This window comes from Theropithecus gelada, chromosome 16, assembly GCF_003255815.1.
Source record: "Theropithecus gelada isolate Dixy chromosome 16, Tgel_1.0, whole genome shotgun sequence".
Taxonomy (NCBI): Eukaryota; Metazoa; Chordata; class Mammalia; order Primates; family Cercopithecidae; genus Theropithecus; species Theropithecus gelada.
In genome coordinates this window covers 28311159-28327027 of record NC_037684.1, presented here as the reverse complement: position 1 = coordinate 28327027, position 15869 = coordinate 28311159, and the positions used below count along the sequence as shown (strand labels likewise).

General features: G+C 44.0%; 1 protein-coding gene across 1 annotated transcript; it reads right to left on the bottom strand.

Annotated features, from left to right (window-relative positions):
* Nucleotides 1-279: 279 nt before the first annotated feature.
* CDC6 (cell division cycle 6) lies at nucleotides 280-15653 on the bottom strand. Its single transcript, XM_025363067.1, has 12 exons — nucleotides 15168-15653; nucleotides 13651-13841; nucleotides 11931-12212; nucleotides 11603-11802; nucleotides 10239-10414; nucleotides 9814-9920; nucleotides 9367-9506; nucleotides 8437-8537; nucleotides 7127-7191; nucleotides 2216-2415; nucleotides 1639-1779; nucleotides 280-1337 (listed from the first exon to the last, which is right to left on the bottom strand). The coding sequence occupies exons 2-12, from the start codon at nucleotides 13826-13828 to the stop codon at nucleotides 1248-1250; spliced, it is 1680 nt and encodes a 559-aa protein (XP_025218852.1). The 5' UTR covers nucleotides 13829-13841; nucleotides 15168-15653; the 3' UTR covers nucleotides 280-1247.
* Nucleotides 15654-15869: the final 216 nt, after the last annotated feature.

The window sequence follows — 15869 nt, the reverse complement described above, 5'->3', positions numbered from 1 at the left end:
TTCCCTCAAAACTACCTCAGCCTCAAGCATCCCCTTTCAAAGCAGTCAATGTTATAATGGTGCCCTCTGGTGTCTCAGTCACAAATTGCCATTTAATGCCACCAAACCAAACCCAGAAGACTCTTGATTAACCAACCATATGGACTAATTTATCTAATAAGACTGGAAAAATGTGTTTAGATGAAAACCCAACCCCAAAGTAAGCATCTTGAAATAAGTGGCTTCATCCAAGGGCAGCGAAGACTGTGGGACAATCTAGGAAGGAATTTTCACATTGACTTCTGAAAGCTTGAGGTCTCTTGAAATCTGATTGCTTAAAAAGACAAAGAATGCAACTTGAAAATAAATATATTCACAATCTGTAGAGTTACAGTCTCCTTATGACCCCAACGCCCTTGGGAGTGCCCAAGAAACTCAACGAGTCTTTAAAATGCCATAATGTCATAGTATCTGCACCATGAACATAGTATACTCCAAAAAGAAAGAAATTCTTTAACCAGTGTCCTACAAATCTCCATGTGGACTTGCTTGCATTTTTCTGGATCATTTTCATTCTTCTTACCCTAACCTCAAAGTTCTTAACAAAATACACTCATGGCTGGGCGTGGTGGCTCACGCCTGTAATCCCAGCACTTTGGAAGGCCGAGGTGGGTGGATCACTTGAGGGTCAGGAGTTCAAGACCAGCCTGGCCAACATGGTAAAACCCTGTCTCTACTAAAAATACAAAAATTAGCTGGGCACAGTGGTGGGCACCTGTAATCCCAGCTATTCGGGAGGCTGAGGCAAGAGAATCGCTTCAACCTGGGAAGCGGATGCTGCAGTGAGCAGAGAACACGCCAATGCACTCTAGCCTGGGCAACAGGGTGAGATGCGGCCTCAAAAACAAAAAACAAAAAACAAACAAAAAAATACCCACTCATGTTTGAGCAAACAAAGAGGTAAATATACACACATTCCACTACACAGATCTGTACACTTGCAAGCACATTGACTAGAGATACACAAGTGATAGAAGTAGTGAATGTAATTAAAAAGGGTCTACCTGGTCACTTTTATGGGTAAAAATAGTAAGACCCAAAGATATTATTCTGTGCTAATATTAAAGAATCTATAGATTAAAATTCATTGGCTTGAAGTAAAAAAGGTCATATTTGTTTTCAGGCCCGAATGTGTAAAGCACTAAAATGAAGACTGTAGCTCTCTAAATGCCAGCTGAATACTTTCAGGTGGGGTGTAGGAGAAGAATTTAAGGCAATCCAGTAGCTAAGATATTTCCAATTAAAGTTTTATCTTTCAGAGCATGCTCTATTTCCTTCTCTTCAATCTTGAAAAACACCTGTAAAGAAAAGAAAAGGATTTTTCACACTGGAGAACTCATAAAAGCAAAGTTGTCAGTACACAAACTTATACCATATTAAACTTTTCTCACAAAAGACAAGTCTCTACTACTTTTTTTTCCCAATGGCCTGAAAAAATATTCATATCACACTCCCATCTTTATACACCTTAAACCTTACCTAACAAAAATCGACTTGTTTAACTAATTGTGGTCATCTCGTTTAACAATAAACCTTTACTTTAGCATCACTCTACAAAATAGAACAATTAAAAACACTGTCACAAAAAAGCAGTTGTACCTTTGTCAAACGGGTTTCCTTGTTTCTCTTTAATCCTAAAATGCCCCTGGCTTCCAAGAGCCCTGAAAGTGACAAACACTCTGACTGGTCCACAGCTGCCACCTGCTGTTTGCGACAGACTTTACTGTAGGCTTCATATAACTGGTAGGAAACAAGGGAGAACAAATGCTGCTTAAAAGTCACATTGCTTATAGCCTTTAATCATTTAAGAAACCTGAGTCTGGGTTTGCAAAAACTTATCTGAATATCCTATTTCTTCCTCTTTTCAATAAAATCCTTGAACAGGCTTCTGTAGATATTCCCGAAAACCTATACAGTAATGTAGGAAAGGGGCTTTATGTATTTCATAGAGAGATGCAGAAATGAAGGGGAGTATGGGGAAAAGATTAATGGTAAACTCTCAACCACAACCCAAGGGAAATAGGTGCCTTTTATAGAGTACCAGTGTTAATTCTTACTGTTAAAATCCATTTTAAATTCATATCAGCTGAAGTATCATAGGCCTTTTGGAAAATACCTGCTCTGCAAAGCAGATTCTGATCTCTACCTCCGCTCTGTCTGCTCCATCCCAACTTACCTTCCCCAGAGTGACCTCTTTGATTTTCAACTGCCTGATCAAGAGCATCAAAGAGCAGACCAAGATCTTCTGCTGAAGAGGGAAGGAATCTTGTGCTCCTTGGCTCAAGGTCATCCTATTACCATCAACTTCTGATATGACTTGGGATATGTGAATAAGACCAACCCTCTTGGGAATCAGAGGCTCAGAAGGTGATTTACCTATAAAGTAAATAAGTCAAGCTTAATTCGTTTTCTAAAATATTGTGTGTGTGTATGCATGATGAGACGGATGATACTAAGTTTGAGCTAAAGGAAATTCAAGTACGGTCACATGGTGGCAAAGCAGAGGTTCTCTCTAACCAGAGGCCAAAGGATGAGAGATAACGCTATTCTCTTAAAGATGTCAAAATAATGTGGGATGACTTGAAAAATAGGGTTACCCTTTCTCTAGGCCAAATAGTGAGCTATTTTGTCTTATGGAATGTAATTTAATGTCAGAGGGACAAAACCCACCTCATGAAAGGACCAGGGAACTATTGTTTTTTTTTTTTTTGGCGGGGCGGGGGGGGGGGGGGGGGGGGGGGCGGGGGGGGGGACAGGATCTCTGTCGCTCAGGCTGGAGTGCAGTGGCACTAGCATGGCTCACTGCAGCCTTGGCTTCCTGGGCTCAAGTGATCCTCCCGCCTCAGCCTCCTGTGTAGCTAGGATTACAGGTGCATGCCACCATGCCAGGCTAGTTCCTAGTATCTCAGAGGTACAGAATAACAGAACCTTGAAGCAAATATGGTGACTGTGCTTGGTAATTAAGAAAGGAAAAAAAAAAAAAGGCTGGGTGCAGTGGCTCATGCCTGTAATCCCGGCACTTTGGGAGACCAAGGTGGGCAGATCACCTGAGGTCAGGAGTTTGAGACCAGCCTGCCCAACACAGTGAAACCCCGTCTCTACTAAAAATACAAAAAATTAGCTGGGTGTGGTGGCGGGTGCCTATAATCCCAGCTACTTGGGAGGCTGAGGCAGAAGAATCACTTAAACTCGGGAGGCAGAGGTTGCAGTGAGCCGAGATCGTGCCACTGCACTCCAGCCTGGGCGCCAGAGTGAAACTCCGTCTTGAGAAAAAAAAAAAAAAAAAAAGGCCGGGCGCGGTGGCTCAAGCCTATAATCCCAGCACTTTGGGAGGCCGAGACGGGCGGATCACGAGGTCAGGAGATCGAGACCATCCTGGCTAACACGGTGAAACCCCGTCTCTACTAAAAAAAATACAAAAAACTAGCTGGGCGTGATGGCGGGCGCCTGTAGTCCCAGCTACTCGGGAGGCTGAGGCAGGAGAATGGCGTAAACCCGGGAGGCGGAGCTTGCAGTGAGCTGAGATCCAGCCACTGCACTCCAGCCTGGGCAACAAAGCCAGACTCCGTCTCAAAAAAAAAAAAAAAAGGGAAAAAAAAAGGTTGGAAAATTCCCTAATATTTTGGATCAAATGAGTGGCTAAATGTGGTGAGTGAAGTCACTACCATATCAGTCCTTCAGAGGGCTTCCCCAAATGACCTTTGAGGTTTGGTTCACTTGCCCAAGCTGATCAGCAGTAGAGCAACACTTGAGAAAATGTCACTAGATATGCTAGCAGATAGCACCATCTTTTTTTTTTTTTGGTATTTTTTGTAGAGATGGGGTTTCATCATGTTGCCCTGGCTGGTCTTGAACTCCTTAGCTCAAGCAATCTGCCCTCCTCCGCCTCCCAAAGCGCTGAGATTATGGGCGTGAGCCACCATGCCTGGTCAGATATCATCATCTTAATAAAAGCTAGGGGTTGGGAAATTGCCAATAAGCTGCATAAGACTATATCCTTAGCAAACTACTGCAGGAACAGAAAACCACATACCACATGTTCTCACTTCTAAGTGGGAGCTAAATGATGAGAACACGTAGACACACAGAGGGGACAACACACACTGGGGCCTATAGGAGGGTGGAGGGAGAGGATCAGGAAAAATAACTAATGGCTTGAGCTCAGGAATTCATGACCAGCCTGGGCAACAAGGTGAAACCCCATCTCTACTAAAAATACAAAAAAACAGCGGGGTGTGGTGGTGTGTGCCTGTGGTCCCAGCTACTCAGGAGGCTGGGGTGGCAGGATGGCTTGAGCCTGGGAGGAGGAGGTTGCAGTGAGCCAAGATCACGCCACTGTACTCCAGCCTGGGTGACAGAGCAAGACCCTGTCTCAAAAAAAAAAAAAAAAAAAAAGACTATGGCCTCATCGTTTGGAGATGCATGAATTTCAAGACAGAGAAACATGCTCTGTAACAACCTTTGCCTGAAGTTACTTCCTGAAATCACTTGCAGTTGTCCCACAACAATTTACTTCTATAATATTATATTACCACAAAGGGATGCTGCAGAGGACTAATGGAGAAACCGGAGATCACAGATCAAGAGAATCTTAAAAGTGAAAGGAATTTAGAAGTCTATTTTTACTCCCTACCCAATGGCCAAGTCCTCTCTAAAACAATCTCAACAAGTGGCATCTATCCAGCTTTTGTCTGAATATCTTCAATGCTGGAGAACCCACTATGTTTCAAGGAAGCCCAGTTAGTTCTAGTTATTAGAAATTTTCTTCTTATATTTAGTTGAAGTCATTCTCCCTGTAGCTTTCTGGAGCCATTAAAAGCCAATCTCAACCTGGTATGGTGGCTCATGCCTGTAATTCCAAAGCTGTGGTAGGCTGAGGCAGGAGAATCACTTCATCCCAGGAGTTTGAGACCAGCCCGGGCAACATAAGGAGACTCCTCCACCCATTGACTCTACAAAAATTTTAAAATTAGCAGTAGCTGGAGCTGGGGAGGCTGAGGTGAGAGGACTGCTTGGGCCTGGGAGGTTGCAGCTGCAGTGAGCCATGATCGCACCAGCCATAATTGCACACTGGACTCCAGCCTGGGAGACAGAGCAAGATCTTGTCTCACACAAAAAGAAAAAAGAAAAAAAGAAAAAGAAAAAAGCCAATCCCACACAAACCCGAAGTCAAAAGATAGAACTTACAACCTCTTTACCTCTTTTAATTATGTTTGTGCTAGTGGTGCTCACAGGGGCCAGTGACAAGCCTAAATGTTACTGGTGGGGAAAAAGGAGGAAAAGGGAATAATCTGAAAAGTTGAAATGGAAGAAGAAACCAGTATCTAAGTCTATACATTGGTATATATTGCCTACTATTAGCCTAAGCACTATTTTTGGCCACTTCTGAAGTATTTTTAATTATTTTATTTCAGCAAATTGATGAAAAAAAGAAAGAATTTCATGTAGAACTATAATGCCAGAAACAATTTTACTAACTCCCAGCCAGTGTAGGAGTGAAAAAGAAACAATCAAATCTTACTATTCTGTTTATAAAGACTAACACTGGATATCAAATACTGTAAGATATGTAGTTCATGGCCATTTTACATTTGCCACAACCGAAACAACAGGGCTGAGGGAATGGAAAATTAGTTTTGTCATTTGTGATAGCGTGTAGCTTACTGTAGCAGTATGATATTTTTACCTCTACCCTCTAGACTTCTTTAAAAGCTTGAGATATCTATCCCAAGTTGAACTTATAATTTTTCTTCTTATTATTCTTTTGAGACAGAGTCTCACTTTGTTGCCCAGGCTGGCAGTGCAGTGGCACGATCTCAGCTCACTGCAACCACTGCCTTTCCGGCTCAAGTGATTCTCCTGCCTCACCCTCCCAAGTAGCTAGGACTATAGGCACACGCCATGCTTGTCTAATTTTTTTTTTTAACTTTAAGTTCTGGGGTACATGTGCAGAATGTGCAGGTTTGTTACATAGGTATACATGTGCCATGATGGCCTGCTGCACTCATCAACCCCTCATCTAGGTTTTAAGTCCGGCATGCTCTCCCTCCCTTTGGCCCTCACCCCTGACAGGCTCCGGCATGTGATGTTCCCCTCCCTGCATCCATGTGTTCTCATTGTTCAACTCCCACTTATGAGTGAGAACATGTGGTATTTGGTTTTCTGTTCCTGTGTTACTCTGCTGAGAATGATGGTTTCCAGCTTCATCCATGTCCCTAAAAAGGATATGAACTCATATTTCTAATGGCTGCAAAATTTTAAAAATTTTGTTGTAGAAACAAGGTCTCACTATATTGCCCAGGCTGGTCTCACAATCCTGGGCTCAAGCGATCCTCCCGTCTTGGCCTCCCAAAGTGCTGGGATTACAGGTGTGAACCACCACACCTAGCCTCACAATTCTTGTTTTTTTTTTTTGAGATGGAGTCTCGCTCTGTCGCCCAGGCTGGAGTGCAGTGGCCGAATCTCAGCTCACCGCAAGCTCCGCCTCCCGGGTTTACGCCATTCTCCTGCCTCAGCCTCTCGGGTAGCTGGGACTATAGGCGCCCGCCACCTCGCCGGGCTAGTTTTTTGTATTTTTTTAGTAAAGACGAGGTTTCACCGTATTAGCCAGGATGGTCTCGATCTCCTGACCTCGTGATCCGCCCGTCTCGGCCTCCCAAAGTGCTGGGATTACAGGCTTGAGCCACCGCGCTGGGCCTCTGGCCTCACAATTCTTTTACCCAATTCTCCCTTATTTATCAGGCTTTGCTTTCACCTATATTGAGACCTAAAGTGCACGCAACATAAGCACCTAGAGAGCTGATCCAACCTCATTGTCTACAAGTTTCATTTCTAGAGCTTGGAAAGAAAACTTACTCTGTCCCAGCCATTTACGCAATACCCTGGGAACTCATTTCCAGTAATGCATGAACTATAGTACTGGCAGGCAAGATTGAAATAAAGTAGATGAAACAGACTAAAAACACAGACACACATAAAAATGGGTGATTTTGGATTTAACTATGTTCAATTCATCTTTTTACCTCTTTCCTCAGAAAAGCTAAGCTTCCAGTTACAAAGGAAGACAAGAAGAAGATAAACTACTTACATTCAGACAGTGGTTTGAGAACAGTCTGGCTTTTGACATCTGACTCTACAATTTCAATAGCTCTCCTATAAAAAAAATTTCTAAAATTAATTTAGTGTGAGCCAAACCAAACACCATACCAAACCACCAGCCTCAAAAGCAGGCACATTAATGACCATTGCTTAAAGACTGCAACTATGAACAATGGTCATGTAGGCTAACATGGTTTAGCCTATACATATCCTATGTCTAACTTTAAAATTATGATGTTTTGTAATTTTAAAGCCCCCAAACAAAACTGGGTTATTTCTCAGATAAGGGGACTTAATTGCTTTGAAATAATTCATGGACGTCAGATTTGAGAAACTTCAATGGTTTCCTCCTAATAGATGCCAAGTAGGTCATCATACATTAAGCCAATGATAACATCTTGGATGAGGAGAAAATGTCATGGGTAGGAGAGAGGATATGTAGTGTGGGTGACTAACTAAAGGGAGCCAGCACCACCCATACACACCAAACCTAAAAGAGATATCTTCAGTTATAAATACATAGGATATGTGTAGGCTAAACCACCCTAGCCTACATGACTATTGCTCATAGTTGCAGTCTTTACCCAAGTAGTTTGCTGATTAGGGGAAACTTTCAAATTCAGGATCATGCAATCTAGCAATAGGAAGAGCTTACTCTCCCACTGCTCTCTCCAAAGTACTTTGCCCACAGGAAGCCATAAGCCAGACCTGGGTCTTCTGCATGGCAATAGGGGGAGGTTGGACCAGCAGGCCAGCACAGCAAGTATCATTTTAATGGACCCAGCGTCCCTACTGGGAAGGAAGAAATTTCATCAGTCAGCACAGAGGCTTTCCCCAGCAGGAGGGACAGGGGGATGGGAAGGGAGAAAGAGGTCTGGAGTACAACTATGGGGGACCACCAACTGGAGGGAAGAAGGGGTGCTCACAAAAGGAAAGGAAGGGAAAAAGTCTAAAGGCAAAGATGGTTCAGGTCCATAAATAAACCTGCTTGAGACCAGCTAATGGAAAAGTAAACTGGAGTCTTTTTTAATACAAATGTAATTAACCAATCTATAATCACCACAGGGAGTGCCAGCAACATCTCATTTGTTTCTCCCTCTGTAGGTAATGGACTGATAATGTTTCAGACATTAACACGGTGGAAATCCAGAGCTCCCCACTGAGAAACAAGTCCTCCTTTCTGAGCGTAAAAAAGTTGCAGAACAGAGCCTCTTAAGCCACATTCACTTGAGTTACATGAGACAATTAACAGCATTTCTTTTTTTTTTAATAAAAGGAGGCAACAGTGCCATAACTCACCTGCAAACATCTAGTGCTTTGCGAACATCTCCTGAAACAGCAGAGACTTTGCGGGCACAGAATTGAATTGCAGCATTGTCCAGAACCTGATCTCTAGATACCTTAAGACAAGACATAGAATATGACAGTTTGAACTATAGGATTCTCCCTCGGTAATTTATGTCCCAAGCATAAATATTTTCACATTTAACCCTAAACTTGATTGGCAACTCTTTAGGGTCAAAAAGATGCCTTTTCTTCTCATAAATAATGGAGATATTTGAGAGTTTTCACACATTTAAGCATTTTGTATGGATGTGGTAGAAGTTCATAAATGGAAAAAAAGCAATCAGAACTGAAATTAGCAAAAATAAAATATCTATTTAGTTACTTTCAACAGAAAAAGTTTTTTCATAGGCCCTATTTTTTAAAAGTCATTAAAGAAAGCACTCGAGGCCGGGTACAGTGGCTCACACCTGTAATCCCAGCACTTTGGAGGCCGAGACAGGCATATCACCTGAGGTTAGGAGTTCGAGACCAGCCTGGCCAACATGGTGAAACCCGAGCTCTACTAAAAATATAACAATTAGCTGGGCGTGGTGGCGGGTGCTGTAACCCCAGTTACTCGGGAGGCTGAGGCAGAAGAATTGCTTGAACCCGGGAGGCAGAGGTTGTAGAGAGCCGAGATCATGCCATTGCATTCCAGCCTGGGCGACAAGAGCAAAACTCCATCTCAAAATTCCTCTAACTCCTGATTTTATTTCAACACTGAGAAACCCAGTAAATGAATGAAGCAGAAATGCACATAAAAATGTTCTCACTATGGTCCACAGGAACTTCTTGCTCCATTAATAAAGCAATCAAGGCAAAAATATTTTAAAACTATTGTTAAATTTTCCTAGCACAGGTGATCCAAGAAACACATAATTTGGCAAAATAGTTGGCACTGACCTGAGTAAGTCGATCTTGCAAAATAGCGACTATCTGATTTCTGGTATAAGGTGGGAAGTTCAACAGCTGTGGCTTACATTTTTCTCTAGCTTGAAGCCTAGGCAGAATTCTATCTGTGAGATCCAGGGTATTAGCAATACCTAAGGAGGAGATCAACAACATTGATCATTGGTCACATTATCCTAAAGGGAAAACTAAATCCTCTGAAAGCTAAATAAATTTCCAGTTATAGAATCTAGCATCTTAATGTTACTTCACAGTTGTCTCCTACCCCATCCCAATTGATAAGATATATCTATTAGGTAAGATGTACCTAGTCATTTAACTTTCTATTTTGACAAGGCAGAAAGCTGGTTTAAGATAAAATAGTTGATAAATAAGCTGAATATATATTTAAAAAAAAAATACTTTAAAACCACCACGTAACATTAACAATTGAGCACTAACCAATCAGCACCAAGCGAGAATTGCTCAGCCATGGCCATTCAAATAGTGTGTACAATACATCCTGGCCTTTGCTGTCCAGTTGATCCATCTCATCCAATACCAACACACTATAAAAAGAGAAACAGTTAGGATCCATATTCACCTTCCTAACCCTCTAATGTTTGGTATAGGCTGTCTTCAGGTCACTTTCCTAAAGCTCAGACCAGTTTAAAGATCATAATCTATCCTATCTCTAGTTACTGTTACAAGGATACTCCACATCATCTACAAGTAATCCAATTTAAAATTAGGTGTATCTTCCTTCTCTTCTTTCCCTTTAAGCTTATGTAACTATCCTTCAGAGAGCAAATATACAAAATGTACTTTTTATGGGCAACAGACCTTGCAGATTTTCACAGAGCAACATGAAGCAGAACAATACTTACATCATGGGGCCCTTCTCTGCAGTCATATGTTTTTCTAATTTCCTCATCATGTCCTTCCCAGCTGGCTTGGATACCTCTTCCTGACAAATCTCCTGAGCAATAGCTGGGAATACAGCCTGGGCACTCCTCAAGGACATGCAATTCAGCATGATAGTTTTAAAGCCTTTCAGTTCCTTCTGGAAAAAAAATGCAAACATGGTAGTTATTTTGGCCTCAGAAAATAAAGATCTGATAGAGCCTAAAATGTCTTTGAAGAGCTAACAGCGCGTAAGGAAGCTCTACTTTCATTTGGAAAGATTTAAACAACGAAATTACAAATGTCTTGTTTTGAAGAAACCTTCAATCTTCGAAACTTCTACTCTTTCTTTTCTTTTCTTTTGGAGACAGAGTCTCACTCTGTTGCCCAGGCTGAAATGCAATGGCACAATCTCAACTTACTGCAACCTCTGCCTCCCAAGTTCAAGTGATTCTCCTGCCTCAGTCTCCCAAGTAGCTGGGATTACAGGGATACACCACCACACCCAGCTAATTTTTGTATTTTTAGTAGAGATGGGGTTTTGCCCTGTTGGCCAGGCTGGCCTTGAACTCCTGACTTCAGGTGATCCACCCGCATCAGCCTCCCAAAGTGTTGGAATTAGAAGCGTGAGCCACCACACCAGGCCTACTCTTTCTTAACTCTTTTTTTTCCTTTTTCTTTTGAAATGGAGTCTTGCTGTGTCACCCAGGCTGGAGTACAGTGGTGCAATCTCAGTTCACTGCAACCTCTGCTTCCCAAGTTCAAGTGATCCTCCTGCCTCAGCCTCCCAAGTAGCTGGGATTATAGGCACCTGCCACCATACTCGGCTAATTTTTTTTTTCTATTATTGGTAGAGACAGGGTTTCACCATGACAGGGTTTCACCATGTTGACCAAGGTGGTCTCGAACTCCTGACCTCAGGTGATCCGCCCACCTCGGCCTCCCAAAGTGCTGGGATTACAGGTGTGAGCCACTGTGCCTAGCCCTCTTTCTTAACTCTTAAAAACTAAGTGCTGGCCAGCCACAGTGGCTTACACCTGTAATCCCAGCACTTTGGAGGCTGAAGCAGGCCGATTGCTTGAGCTCAGGAGTTCAGGACAAGTCTGGGCAACATGGTGAAACCCTGTCTCTACAAAAAATTAGCTGGGCGTAGTGGTGAGTGCCAGTAGTCCCAGTTATCCAGGAGGTCGAGGTGGGAGGATCACCTGAGCCCAAGAGGTCATGGCTGCAGTGAGCCGAGATCACACCACTGCACTCCAGCTTGGACAAGACAGTGAGACCCTGTTTCAAAAACAAAACACCCAAGTATCATTTACCAAGAGCATCATAATTCAGACTCTCAATGTACCTTGAGGTCTTGCAGAATCCGGCTTAAGCAGGCAGTTTTTCCAGTTCCAGGAGCACCAGAAAGGTAAAGGCTTCCAGCTTTTTTCCCACAGATGTGTTCCCTCAGGAAACTCCTGATGACATCCATCTCCCTTTCCCTGGCAGGCAGCCGATCTGGGACAGCTGTGTTCAGGACCAGCTTTGCTTGCTGGTAGCAAGTGCCTGTGCCAGACATAAAAGGTCAATTAGACACAACAGAAGGTGACTGAGAAGACCCACTGGGTGGTTCATTTGGAGTCATCAGCCTTGGTTACAATGGCTGCACTAACAGTTGCCATGGAAGAACAAACCTTCTTGCTTGAATAGTCTCACACATGCAGATTCTTTCTCCAATATGCATCTCTGCTCAGAATTTGTTGTGATCTCTTGACTTTTTCTAACTGAAGAAAGTATTTTGTTTTGGTCAACTTTGGCTTGTTCTCTTTTGCTAGGAGACTTAATTGTCAGCTGATTGTCAAATACCAATCTTCGTCCTTTAAGTGTACGTGAGTGAGGGGGACCATTCTCTTTCTTGCCTTGCTTTGGTGGAGAACAAGGAGGTAAATGGGGAGTGTTGCATAGGTTGTCATCACCTGAAACATAATAAAATCAAAATGTAGTCAGTCATAGCATTGGATAGTAAAAGGATGTGCAAGACCTCTGCTTCTCCCAGAAAGAGGTGAATTTCTACCTTAGAACCACCAACATAAAATGCCTTCTCACTTAGCAGCAAATATTGGCCACCAGATGGCACCACTGATCTTACTACAGTAGTGCCCTTATCCACCGTTCTAGTTACCCTCAGTCTGAAAATACTAAATGGAAAATTCCAGAAATAAACAATTGACAAGTTTTAAATTGCATGCAGTTTAGTACCATGATGAAATCCCATACCATCCTACCAGAGACATGAATCATCCCTTCAGCCAGCATATCCACACTGTATATGCTATCCACCCACTGGTCACTTAGTAGCTGGCTTGGTTATCAGATCAAAAACACAGTATACGTAGGGTTTGGTACTATCCTCAATTGCAGGCATCCACTGGGGGTCTTGGAATGTATCCCACATAGATAAGTGAGGACTACTGCATTTAGTAGAAACCAAACGGGTTTTACCAGGATGAAATTGTAAGGCTGTTTTGAAACAGGTTTTCTCAATATTGGCACCACTGACATCTTGAACCAAATGATTCTTCATTGTCAAGGAGCTGTCCTGTGCATTGTAATGTTTAGCAGCATCCCTGGCCTCTACCCACTATGCCAGTAGCAACACCCAGCTGTAACAACCAAACTTGTCTCCAGAAACAACCAAATCACCCCCCCATTTAAAAACAAATGTTCCAAAACAAGAAAGAATTACCAACCACTGTTCTAAAGGACGGAAAATATCCAGCATGTCACCTTTTTGTTTCTTTTAATTTCACAAATATTGAGGTTAAATTTCATAATACCGTGTAACTACATGGTAACTTAAAACACTGACAGAACTAAGTTCAGCATTAAGGAATTGAAGATCAGACCTATTAAGTAGTTCAGAAAGTGACTTCAGTAAGTGGCTTAACTCTGGAGTTTGGTAAGCACTTAGCAACCATTCTGAAAATAACTCAGATGAAGAGTAGTCTTAGGGTCAGGAGCCGTAGCTCACGCCTGTAATCCCAGCACTTTGGGAGGCCGAGGCAGGTGGATCACCTGAGATCAGGAGGTCAGAGACCAGATTGGCCAACATGGCGAAACCCTGTCTCTACTAAAAAAAAAAAATTAGCCAGGCGTGGTGGTGGGCGCCTGTAATCCCAGCTACTTGGGAAGCTGAGGCAGGAGAATCGCTTGAACCTGGGAGGCAGAGGTTGCAGGGAGCTGAGATCGCACCATTGCACTCCAGGATGGGAGATGGAGCAAGACTGTCTCAAAAAAAAAAAAAAAAAAAAAGTCTTAACTGAACTTAGAAAGCTCCTTCAAAGGACACACATCTTACTGAGAAAAGAAAGGTCACGAGCTGCTAGTGAAAAGGTGATATAATGGATGGTTTACCCAGACGTTTCCTGGGGCTGAGAGGCAGGGCTTTTACACGAGGAGAACAGGTTACAGCTTGAACATTTGTCGGTTCTAGTTTGGCATCACTTGAGTTTTTAGTTTTGTTCAATGCCCGAGACAGCTTCTTTTTTGGAAAACTGATTGTAGCCTGTGCCTGGGATCGGGTTTGAGGCATGATGGCAGCACAGCTAGATTAAAAAAAAATAACAGGACAACTAGTCAATGTGTGAAAGTGAAGAGAATAAATAAATTTATACTGATGATTAACACTTATTTCTTAATTATGTTATCACAATATTTTAGCATTCAGTTTTGCTTCACATCCAAATCTATGCAAGAACAGCTGACATTTGTTGTCTACCTACTACGTGGAAGCCGCTGTTATAAACACTTTAGGTACCAATTCGTTTAAAAATTATCTTAAAGAGGTAGGTACTACTATTAGCCTTTATTTTACACATGAGAAAACTGAGATTAAACAGTGGCCCAAAGTCACAGAAAAACAGGTATGTAACTCCAGGCATTCTGGCGCCAGAGCCCAAGTTCTTAACCAATTGAGCCATGCAATAAGAAGTTACCTGAAATAGGCCGGGCGTGGTGGCTCACGCCTGTAATCCCAGCACTTTGGGAGGCCGAGGCGGGCGGATCACCTGAGGTCAGGAGTTCGAGACCAGCCTGGCCAACATGGTGAAACCCCGTCTGTAGTAAAAATACAAAAATTACGGCTGGCCGCGGTGGCTCACGCCTGTAATCCCAGCACTTTGGGAGGCCGAGGCGGGTGGATCACGAGGTCAGGAGATCGAGACCATCCTGGCTAACACGGTGAAATCCCTTCTCTACTAAAAATGCAAAAAATTAGCCGGGCGAGGTGGCGGGCGCCTGTAGTCCCAGCTACTCGGGAGCCTGAGGCAGGAGAATGGCGTGAACCCGGGAGGCGGAGCTTGCAGTGAGCCGAGATCGCGCCACTGCACTCCAGCCTGGGCGACAGAGCGAGACTCCGTCTCAAAATAAAAAATTAGCCGGGCGTGGTGGCGGGCGCCTGTAGTATCAGCTATTCGAGAGGCTGAGGCAGGAGTATCGCTTGAACCCGGGAGGCGGAGGTTGCAGTCAGTGAGCGGAGATCGCGCCACTGCATTCCAGCCTGGGCGACGAGAGCAAGACCCCGTCTCAAAAAAAAAAAACAGTTACATGAATTGATTTATATAGAACTTCTAATTCCCTCTCTCCAGGAACGCGGGGTGTCTTTATCACCAGTTCAGCCCAGCATCCGCCACATTTAGTCTCTTCTCTCCCAAGTCCTCACACTACAGTTCAGTCTTCCCTCAGTTTTCTCCGCCTCTGCACTCAGTCCTCATTCTAGGCAGCTCTCAACGCACCCCAGAATATTTCCTTCCTACAACTTTCAGCTCCTTCACACCACGCACAACTGCTATAACTACCCTGAGGGCACCTGCCCTTTCCCTGATCCTGACCTCAGACCGCCAGCGAGCTCAGCTCTTTTACCTTCACTTTACCTCGGGCCTCGCCGGAACCCGCAGCCTTCACGCAACTCCGCTGCCTCACAAACCCCAGGCCTCCTCGAGCAATCCTCCCCTTCCCACCTCCTCAGTGCAGGATCCTTCTCACGTCTCTCACACGCAGGCTCAGGGACTCACCACCACAAGCCCCTGAACAAACTGCACACCGGCAGCAGCAAAACACAACCGCGCTCGCGCCAAATTCGAATGGCCACAGTGTTCCCACCTCCCGCCAAAGCCCGGCCTCGCTTCTGATTGGCTGTAGTCACAGGCACCGTTCGCCTTGTGCACCGCCTCTTTTTTTGCTTCCAATTCAGTAGAAGAGTTACAGCCAATGAGAGAGCCCCAAGTCTTAGCGTCACTGTGAGGCCATGACCACTGAACGGGTGGGAGGGACTCTACATCCGGGGCCTCGGTGGAAAGACGCGCGATCGCTGCAGGGCGACTCTGGGCAAGACGGGCCGGCCCCGCCGCAAAGCACGGTGGGAGGCGTAGTCTTTGCTGCCGCGCGACTCTACTTCCGCGCTCTTCCTTCGACTGGATGTGTCAAGATGTGGTTCCCCTTCTCACTGCCGAACGCACCCATTTGCATCATCCTGATGGGCTAGATTTTCAGAACTGCTACATGACACCTACCGTTTTGGGTTCTGTGCACCAGGTATGATGCTAGGCACTTTACTTAACTCTCTAATGCTCAAC

What these genes read in the sequence shown, in the direction of transcription:
- CDC6 (XM_025363067.1), bottom strand. Translation starts at nt 13,828, where the DNA reads ATGCCTCAAACCCGATCCCAGGCACAGGCTACAATCAGTTTTCCAAAA. An exon ending in TCTCAAACCACTGTCTGAAT is followed by an intron (nt 2,416 to 7,126) that starts GTAAGTAGTTTA and finishes TTTACTTTATAG; the next exon opens with GTAAATCACCTTCTGAGCCT. An exon ending in AAGAGGTCACTCTGGGGAAG is followed by an intron (nt 1,780 to 2,215) that starts GTAAGTTGGGAT and finishes GTTTCCTACCAG; the next exon opens with TTATATGAAGCCTACAGTAA.